Source organism: Stegastes partitus, unplaced genomic scaffold (genome assembly GCF_000690725.1).
Source record: "Stegastes partitus isolate 25-593 unplaced genomic scaffold, Stegastes_partitus-1.0.2 Scaffold369, whole genome shotgun sequence".
NCBI lineage: Eukaryota > Metazoa > Chordata > Actinopteri > Pomacentridae > Stegastes > Stegastes partitus.
This window is the reverse complement of record NW_007578100.1, coordinates 247,134-257,702: the sequence shown is the minus strand read 5'-3', so window position 1 is coordinate 257,702 and position 10,569 is coordinate 247,134. Positions and strand designations below refer to the sequence as shown.

The 10,569-nt window shown below is 39.6% G+C and overlaps 1 protein-coding gene across 1 annotated transcript in view; it reads right to left on the bottom strand.

The window, feature by feature from the left end:
• celsr3 (cadherin, EGF LAG seven-pass G-type receptor 3) overlaps nt 1-10,569 on the bottom strand; it is a 200,095-nt gene that overhangs the window by 43,053 nt on the left and 146,473 nt on the right. Inside the window, exon 20 of the mRNA XM_008284729.1 lies at nt 2,930-3,128. Coding sequence (XP_008282951.1) covers nt 2,930-3,128 — 199 coding nt within the window. The remainder of the gene's footprint in view (nt 1-2,929; nt 3,129-10,569) is intronic.

Below are 10,569 nucleotides of genomic sequence, written 5' to 3'. Positions count from 1 at the left end.
TTTGAGGTTAATTCTCTGCTTCTGGGCTTTTTTTCCTCACTATGGGCTCATTTTTCACTGAACTTTAAAGTCCTGCAACTAAAAAAAATCTCTGTGTGTGCAATATGACACAGTTCTAATGCCATAAATAATAATAATAATAAAAAAAACAAAAGTTGCATGTCTTCGGTATTTGTCCACATGTGATACCAGTATTGTGAAAAAAAAACTACATTAAATGCATATTTCATGACATTTTCTACATTTTTAATTTACATTCACACAAACACCACTTCACAATTTTGTTCATTTTACTGCTAGCGGTGCAGTTTTCTTCTCTTCGACTCAAAAACACAACAATTTTCAAAAAGGGAAACTAAAAAAGAAAAAGTAGCTGCGCCAGTAAATAATTTCTTTTCCTCTGGGACTTTTATTATGAAAATCCAATACATAGCCCACTGTGAAAGAGAGAATAATCGTGATATCAGAAAAAAAAATGAGGTGGCGAACAGGAAACACACAGTCAATGTGAAGTGTTCGATAATGAGTAAACACTTGACCCGGCGAGCACAAGTGGACCGGCACTCGATACGCAGCGAAGAGAGAAATCATTCACCGTAATAGACGTGCAAAACGTGCAAAGAGTGTTTGTCTGGATGATTCTACTGGTTTATTGGTGAAATTATATTGAGAATTTGGCAATTAAGCTCCATAAAAACCGACAACAACAGCTTTAAAAAACACCCTAGAAGGAGCTCATCTATTGGAGGCCAACAGATGGGCGTGTCGGGTTTATCCACATCCTTCCCCATGTCATCCATCCAATCAGATTTGTTGGAAATTGTCTGTGTTTGTGTGTGTAGGAGTTTTGTATTTACAGTCACTTTGCAGTATTTTGGACGAAGCCACAGCAGTTAGAAAGCGAGCAGCCGGTTCACGCTGGCCGAGATAACTTTGTACTTTTTCCTTCACGTCTGAGATTAGCTGCGTTACCAAACCGCTCTGGAGGAAGCTCGGCGAGGCGAGGAGATTCAGCAGCTGGTGACTTTGATGAGTTTCATGAGTTTTTGGGCGAACGGCGTTCCAAAGGAATTCAATCTGCGCGTGTAGCTAAGAGCATTAACCGAGTGTGAAATTCATTGTGGCCGGCTTCATCCCCGCCAAAGCTGCTGCTGTTGCTGTTTCAACGCCTCTTCTTGCTGGACGTGGTGCAGATTGTTTAGCAGGATCTTCAGCACAGGAAGGTCGAAAAGAGCAAAATGTGCAACTGTTGAATGTCAGACACTAGATATAACATTTACTCGTGGATTAATCGTAGCAACTTGAGTTCCTTGAAGACGTTCCACCTCTCATCCAACAGGCTTCATCAGGTCTGACTGACTAGTTGGGAGTTCCAGATACTGATATCCTTAAGGAGCCATTAACACCTGAGGATACAGTATGATATGGATGTAGCATGTACTGTATAAAGGAGTTTGTTTGTTTGTGTGAGTGTAAAAGTTACTGTGTTCAACGCACTTTCATTTACAGTAAATGCTAAAAAAAGGTAATAAATAAGACTTCCTCTGGTTGCACTACAGCACTTCATATAAATGTTATTGAGTTTTTCTCAAAGCATTTCCTTTGTTATGTAATTCATAAAGAACGGAGGACGTCTCATTTTGGGAAACAAGCTGATTTTGGTCGATTGTTGGTTGTGAGAAAGACGTGCCATTTGATTCGCTCTGGAGTTACTGATGCTGGAAGTTTGAATCTTTGAATATCTTTTCAACTTTACTGAACTCTGAAAGTGGGATTAGTGGAAAAAATATAATGCGTGGAAACGAGACAGTAAGTCGTTACCTCAAGTTAATAACGCGAGGCAACGAGATAATTTAACTCATGGCCACAAAAATAATAAAGCATGGTAACGGGTTACTATCTCGGTACCACGTTTTTGTTTTTTTTGTTTTTTTCTCTATGGCCACTCAGGAGTTCCGTAAAAATGTGAAAGGAGCAAAAAAACAACAAAAAAACACTCAGAAACTGCTTGAGGTTCAAAGGATTAAGCTTAAAATATTTCAAAGCATGACGCTTTTACAGAATTTAATTTTCTGATATATAAACATGTTTTTAAATCCTATTTTGCTGCTGTATGCTGTATAAAGGCTGATATTGGCAACAAGCTATTCCTACAGCAGACCGTTTAATTACTGTACACTTTTAAAATTAAATTACACTCATTTAGCTACTGTTTTTTTCCCCACCAGGCAACCCCTAATACCCCTAATGCTGCAGGAAGAAATTCTTGTGGTTTATGTCTTTGTCACTGTGTCATACTGTACAGAGACATTCATGAGTTCTCTCTACTTCTGGTCACGGTTGTGCTGTTTCCATAAAGGTGCAGGATTTTATATTACAGTAAAAAAAAAAGAAAAAGAGATGAGTCCACAGTGAATAAAAATGTGACAGGAGAATAAAAAACACCCAGAAACTGCTCGGAGTTCAGAGGGTTAATGAGCCTTGGTGCTCAGTTATGTTACACTGCAGCCCGTCACACCGTGTGTGTGTGTGTGTGTGTGTGTCGTAATGCTGTGTGTTACTCTGAGCGTGTGTGTGACGGTGTGTATTTTTGGCATCTGTAAATCTAAATGATGTATGTTGGCCAGTGTTACAGTGCCGCGGGGCTTTTGTGCATGCGCTGAACGCATTAGCTGCCGTGTCTGTGTGGGAGTGTGAAATTCATTCCTGTGTGCTGCTGCCAACACTCCGGCTGCGCCATCATCACGGTCTGAATTAGCGCTGTTCATCTCCCGCTTCACAATGACTCATTCGAGCTGATTTCACAGCAATTATTTACAGTATTATGAGAAAACTGCAACAAATCGTCTGTAAAGATTAAGATTTCATTACTGTCTCATTCGCTTTGACGGCCTCTGATTAGTTAGAGTGTGTGTGCAGCGGCGCTCACCTATGTTGGGAGCGATCAGGGCCACGGGGTTGAGGTAGGTGAGCTTCATGTTCTGGGCCAGGTTCTGGGCGTACTGCTCCAGCAGATCCGTCAGCTCGGCCGGACCGCCGCCCGCCAGGTGGTTCTGACTCTGAGCCAGAGCCCGCCAGAGTCCAGAGGTGCCGGGGTCCAACAGAACGCTGCAGCCTCGCACGATGTTCTGCAAAAAAGGTGGAAAGTTAGTTAAAAAAAAAAAGGATCCATGAAGGGGTCTGCTTTCCAGGAGCTGTTTCTGTCCACCTCATGGACCACATGTGCTGGCAGTATAATCAGAAAAACATTTATGCATTCAAGACACTGGGAGAGAAAACACTAAGAAAACAGAAAAAAAGATCTTTTAGTCTACTCAAAAAACTGTAATTTGGACTTTTATTACACTGAAAACCAAACGTTTGAGCTCAATATTCCCTCCAGGGATGATCATTTACAATATTTAATACACATTTAATGCTCCTAATGCTGCCGTCAGCGTCTCTTTATTCCAGCGACGGTTCTAATCTCAGGGTTTTGGGACATAAAGCCCGCTGGTTTGCACACAGACCACCCGACAGATGACTGATTNAAAAAATGCATACCAAACAAGAACTCGGGTCTTAAGCAGTTAAACAGATAAAACAACGATTGTCACGTAAGACTTCAACATATTGTCAATAAACCAAACATTTCAGCTAAGACGCCTGTCAACACCTCATTGGTCCAAAACGCCCCTAAAACTAAATAAATACCAATCTGCTGTACACTATACGACACATACAGACAATACAGGTGGAGATTTTCTTCACATTTCTGCACAGAAATCCAACCAGAATGAAAACTGCAGAGTTCAAAACCTCAGTTTGTGCGTCTATTTCCTGTTTTGCTTCTCTTTCATATCACAGACCATCGATGCTATCTATACATACATCATGTTGATGCAGTTGGACACATAATCAGTGAGTTACTGGATTTTATTGAGTGTTTTGGGTCAACCAGGGCATCTATTACATCACATATTGACACATCTGCAAACATCCAGCTATTAACGGGACTCGGGCAGATCTTTAATATATCAGATATCAGCTTTCCTCAATTGTCACCGTTTCTGCAGAAACATGACGAGATCTGTTGTGTGTCAGCTTCTTTCCTTTGACTTTAATAAATACCTGCAGCATCCCAGAGCAGCAGAAACGATAAGTGCTTCTTTAAATTAAGAGCGACACGCGCATTTATGCGTGTGGCACAGCAGGTTTAACTCCATTAACACAGGATCTGACGGTAAATTAGGTCCTACGTTCTTCTGCACATCTGACAGGTCAGCTGTTCCACATAGATTTATAATGTGGAATTAAATCCTGTATAGATGAATCCTGAGCTACATCAGAGCTGTCAGGGCATTTTCTTTTATTAAGATAAGCATGTTATTATGCAGAAAAGTATATTTCAGAGTTATAATTACGTAATAGGACTGGAGTTAGCTTAAATAAACCTCTAAAGATTAGACCCTTGAATAAAGTGCAGATCATATCAGCCAGTTCATCAACAGTTACTTATTTAACAGCTAACCCCAATTTCAGCACGAATAATGGAAGAAGCGCTTCAATAAAAGCTTCAGGAACAGGAACGAACAACACCTACATGTGGAAAAACGTTCTGCAACACTAACGTACTTATCCAGTGAAAAGAGTCACTCTCTGTCTGTTATTATCCACATTCAGTTTCAGGGCCATCAAGGTTTTCCACTGGCCTTTCATTCCTTCCCCCATCTGATATTGTGAGAGTCTGTAAAAGCTTTTGTTGAGTTTCCACTGGAAGAACAGCAGCCTTAATCTGTTCTATGCCTTTATGCAGGGAGAGTAATCTCCTGACCTCGTGACCCACAAAGCAAACTGCTGTGAAGAGGTCAGACTGTTTCTATTGATAATGCTGAAGCCTCGTTAAAGAAATAATGATCCTTTCGTGCTAATCCTGCAGCACGGTGCTAAACGTTGTCTACATTTGGTATTTCTAAACAAGTGATTTTTGGTTATATATCATATTACAGAGCAATGTTTGAGAGTTGACCAAGAAATGTTATTCTTTTTAATCAGTCTGTTTGTAAATGAGCAGCCTACAAGCTGCCCAGCGGCCGGCCGTCAACTTTACGCAGACGATGCAGTCATTTATGCACCGGCACAGCCACCAAGGAGCACGGCAGAAAACCCAACTGGATGGATTCAGTAGCAGATGCAACATAATCAAAGCCACTTCTATGTGTTTCTGCATCAGAAAACAGGGCTCAGTGAAGACAGGAAATGAAGAAATAGAGGAGGGAAATTAAGTTCTTGTATAGGCTACAGCATCACCATCGACCTTAGACACCTTGTATCCAAACACAATCAAAAAAAATCTGAAATAATGAACAAAAATCCTGTCTGGTGGTAAAACTGGTGCATTCTGAAAGACAGAAACAATCTATCTGGTTTTGACAGCTTCACTCAGCTTAGTTTTTATAAATTAGTCTTCAAAGAAATCAAGTCTCAGTATGACTTTCTACATTTGAAGAGTTCATTTGCAAAAACAGATAACTCCATTTTTGTAGATTTTCAGAAAACATCTTTTTTTGTTGTTTGCTTGAGTTGATATCAATCGAACTGAAGTTGAGTGGATGTGACTCAGTAGAAATAGAGATAACTTAAGTTTGATTGATATTGTCTCAGCTAGACGATGGAGAAGTGGGTTTTCTGAAGGTTTGTGAAGATGGAGTTCTCGGTTTTTGCAAATGAACTCTTCATGCATCAAAGACAAAACAGCAACCAGCATCTTAAAAGAAGGAATTCAAAATTTCACATCATGTAAATCTGGAAAATTAGTTTTCTCTACAAAGGGTTGCAATTTGCAGACTCTACAACACATTGCCAACTATTATCTAATTAACTACAAACAGAAAATATGTCAGAACAAATGCAAAAGTCAGGTTAAAAACAAAAAGCTGTAGCTATTTGTAATCTAAACTTTTTTTGTCCAAAAACATCTAAATTAATGTATTTTGCATTTAAATATATCTGCATATCTGTAGCGTGTTGTGTTTTTCTAAGAATAAAAGCTGTATATTTTAATTGTACTGTGCAAATGTGTCGTCTCTTTAATCAAACTTTTATTTAAGCTGCTGAAAAGTTCCAGTTTCATAGCACAACTTATCACAGGCTTATCATATTAAATCATGTCCCAGAGAAGCTTTAATACGAACAATTCCACCTTTTAAACCTGAAATCTGTGTGGAACAGCTGAACTGAACTCACTATCAGATCCCGTGTTAATGAAGTTACAGCTGCGGCGCCGCGTGAATAAATGTGCACATCGCTCTCAATTTACAGGAGCATTCATCGTTTCTGCTGCTGCTGCCGGGCGTGAAACTGCAGGAATTTGTTAAAGTCAAAGGAAACAATCTGACGAACTGGACTTCAGGGGGTTTATTCGTGTTTCTGCAGAGCTCCATCCAGTGACACCCGAGCAACATCACGGCTTCAGACATTCATCTAACACGCTTCAGATCTGCCCGAGTCACATTAATGACCACACTGTTGCAGATGTGTTGTGCAATAGGACACAAGCTGGACACAAGCCAGGGTCGATCTACCCCTGCTGGGTGGCCTGGGTGGTGTTCAAAGACCTCAAACACCTGATGACCCCAGAAAAACGTCACTAATGATGTGTGCAGCTGCATCAACATGCTGCTCTGTGTGTTAGTAGACAGACAAGTGTAGGAGACAGCGTATGATACGAGGGAGAAGGAAAACAAGCAAAAGACATGAAAGCTGATTTGTGATCTGTGTGTCTGCAGCTTTCAATTTGGAACAATCTCTGTACAGAATCGTGGGGAAAAGCCTGAAACACTAAAAAACTGCTGCTAATTTTACTGCCTGTGTGCATCTTGTAATGTGCAACCACATGTTTTCTCTCCACGTTTAGTTTCTCTCAGTTACATTAGTTTCATGGGTACAACCAAGTGTGTAACTGGAAATGGGGGTGTCTCACACTCTTAAGTTTTACCCAATAACTGGAAAATCATTGGAAATAAAAAGGAATTAACACCAGACAGATTAATTTAAAGGGTTCATAAAAGCATAGTTAAACAATTTTACACTGTAAATTATGGAGTTCACACCCCCTTCAGAGAATGCATTGGTATGCTCCATAGGCACTGTGTATGTAAAAGGTCGACTATTTGAAGGTTGATGTAAAGTCTCTGTGCAGCAGTTTCATGCTTTGTACTGGAACTATGATAAAAAATAATTTAATTAAAATTATTATCAATTCTGTATCACTTTAAGCTTTTTGAAAGCTAACGTCACATCTAATTTAATCATAATAATAATAATAATAATAATTCATTTTATTTGTATAGAACTCAATGACGCTTCACAGGATGAAAGCAATAATCAACTAATACAAAAGTAGACAACACAGAAATACAGCAAGCAGATAAAAACAACACTAAATATCAAGATAAAGGCCGAGGTGGGAAAAGCAGAGCGGAACAGGTGAGTTTTAATTTAGATTTGAATATTACTGGGTCTGTGGTGTAACGAATATGTTGTGGGAGAGAGTTGGGGCGGCGACAGAGAAGGCCCTGTCCCCCCCAGGTTCAGTGCTTGGTCCTGGGAACGATCAGGAGGTTGGAATTAGCGGAGCGGAGGGAAGGGGTGTGGGGGTGGAACATGTCTCTGAGGTAAGACGGGGCCTGGTTATGGAGCGCTTTGTGGGTGAGTAGAAGGAGTTTGAGTTTGATGCGGTATGGGATGGGAAGCCAGTGAAGGTGTTGAAGGACAGGGGTGATGTGGTCTCAGGAACAGGTGTGGGTGAGGAGGCGGGCGGCAGAGTTTTGGATGTGCTGTAGTCTATTGAGGAGGTTTAATTTAAGAACTTCTTATACAAAAACGATCTACCTTAGAAATAGCACATTGCTAATATCATCAATATCAAATTAAACTCGATGAAGTCTTCTTACTACCTGAGAATTTGCACTCTGTGTTCTGCGGATAGCATTTTTTTTCTTTGTTTTCTGACATTTTGAGGTTAATTCTCTGCTTCTGGGCTTTTTTTCCTCACTATGGGCTCATTTTTCACTGAACTTTAAAGTCCTGCAACTAAAAAAAATCTCTGTNCATCTTATCTTTTAAAAAGTTGCTAAAACAGCAACATTCATCAGCCTAAAACTGTAAAAAATGAAAAGACAGATTCTCAACTGTCTGATGGTCCTGGAATGAATCTTGTAATAACGTCTGACATGCAGGAAATAATAAAACATACTCGATTAAAAAAATAAATGCAGCATGGCTCAAAAACCACATGCATCGTAACAAGTTGCAAGTTGATGGAAGATACATTCAGCATGAAACGTCTCTCTAGAGCTGATGTGCAGAGCAATGTAAAAAATGTGAACTTTAGAGGTTGTAAAATTGGAAAAGTAAAATATCTAAAGCATGAGGAGCCATTGTTCCTCCCTGATACTGGGAGCACCTGTGGACATCTGGGAAAATGTACACATTGATTCCTTTTTTTTTTTTTTTTTTTTTTTTAAGCCAACAACTAGTAAAATGATTATTCAAACAAATGACAATAATAATTGATCAGATTTATACAGCGCTTTTCTAGATACTCAAAGTCGCTTTACACTGTCAATTATTCATTAAGCTACGACTGGAGCCACAGCTGCCCCGGGGCAGACTGACGGGGGCGTGGCTGCCATTCTGCCCCTCCAACCACCACCTCAAACAATCCATTCATATGCATTCACACCAGGCAAGGTGGGTGAAGTGTCTTGACCAAGGACACAACTACCATGACAGGTTACAGGGCGGAATCAACCATCGACCTTCCAATCACTGACCGACTCGCTCTGCCACCTGAGCCACAGCCGCCCACAAATTCAAGTTTTATCTTTTTCTTTCCTTCTTTATGGCATTTAAAATGAGGCATACTGCACAAAAGACATTATCTGAGTTCTCTCTACTTCTAGTCATAGTTGAGCTGCTGCAGGATTTTACATTGTAATGAAAAATTGAGCTTGAAATTGACATATTTCATTTAAAAAAAACTTTTTCGACATGTCACAAATAAGTCATTTTAAGCTTAAGTCATAAATAAGCACTCGTAGTAATGGGGTTTTGTAAAAAATAATAATAATAATAATTTTTAAAAAAGGTTACTTTAAGTAATTCTGTGCTTTTTGGCACAACTTTAATGACTTTAACTTTAATGGCTCAACAGCCACCAACAGTAGTGTAACAAAAATTCAGGGACTTTTCAGCTGAACTCGGCTGAACTGCAGGATGTGTTGACACAGAGCAGATGGAAGATGTTTGGAGGCAAGTTTAGAAATTAAGTCATAAAATACCAATAATATGTACAGTCACTATTTTTCTTAGTGTAGTCATGAGAACACATGTGGGCAAAATATAACCAAAGAAATTCCACTTTAGTTTTTTCATCTTTTCTCATGATTTATGGCATTATAACTATGTCATACTGCATATAAGAGATTTTCGATTTCCACCTCCTTCTAGTCACGGTTGTGCTGCTTCCACAGAGGTGCAGGACTTTGCATTCCACTGGACAAACAGCAGAAGCAGACAAACGTCCATCAAACTGCNAAACCCTGTAGCTCTATGGAAACAGCACAGCTGGAAGTAGAGAGAACTCAGAAACATCACCTGTACATTGGGATAGAGTTAGAAGGCCATGTGTCATAGGAAATTAAAGTTACCGTAAATTCTGGACTATGAGCCGCTACTTTTATCACACGCTTTGAACACTGCTGCTTAAACAATGACGCAGCTAATTTATGGATTTTTATGAATTATGAGAGCGACAACGAAACAGAGACTGAGGAAGTGCGTGACAAAGTAATTCTCTTCAATTGTGACACTGAAGAAGACGACTTTAGTGGTTTTAGTGCAGGAGGAAGATGAAGATAGCATCGATGACTTCTCCTGGTAGCCTGCTGTAGTTTTTATTTTTTAACCAGCCGTGTTTCAGGCACTGTTCAGAAAAAAGCATTTACGTATTTGTGTGTGTTACCAGTACGTATTTAATTAAAAGTTAAAAAATCTTTCTGTGTAAATATCTCATGTTACAATGTGGACACGTACAAAATGTGGTTTCTTTTTAAAGTTAGTGGGTGCGGCTTATATTCAGGTGCGCTCAATAGTCTAAAAACTACAGTACATTTGATAGTTTATCTTTCGAAAAAAAAACCACCTGAAATCCACCTGAACAGCATTTATAACTCGGTTCCATATTTGTCTGTGAAGATTCTGAGTCATCTAGGTCGTTGTTATTTTTGTGGATTTATCGCAGCAACTGGACTTGCTTGAGTTCCTTGCAGACGTTCCACCTCTTATCCAAGAGGCTTCATCAGTTCTGACTGACTAGTTGGGAGTTCCAGATACTGATATCCTTAAGGAGCCATTAACACCTGAGGATATAGCATGATATAGATATAGCATGTACTGTATGAAGGAGTGTGTTTGTGTGTGTGAGTGTAAGAGTTACTGTGTTCAACGCACTTTCATTTAGAGTAAATGCGAAAAAAAAGGTAATAAATAAGACTTCCTCTGGTTGCACTACAGCACTTCATATAA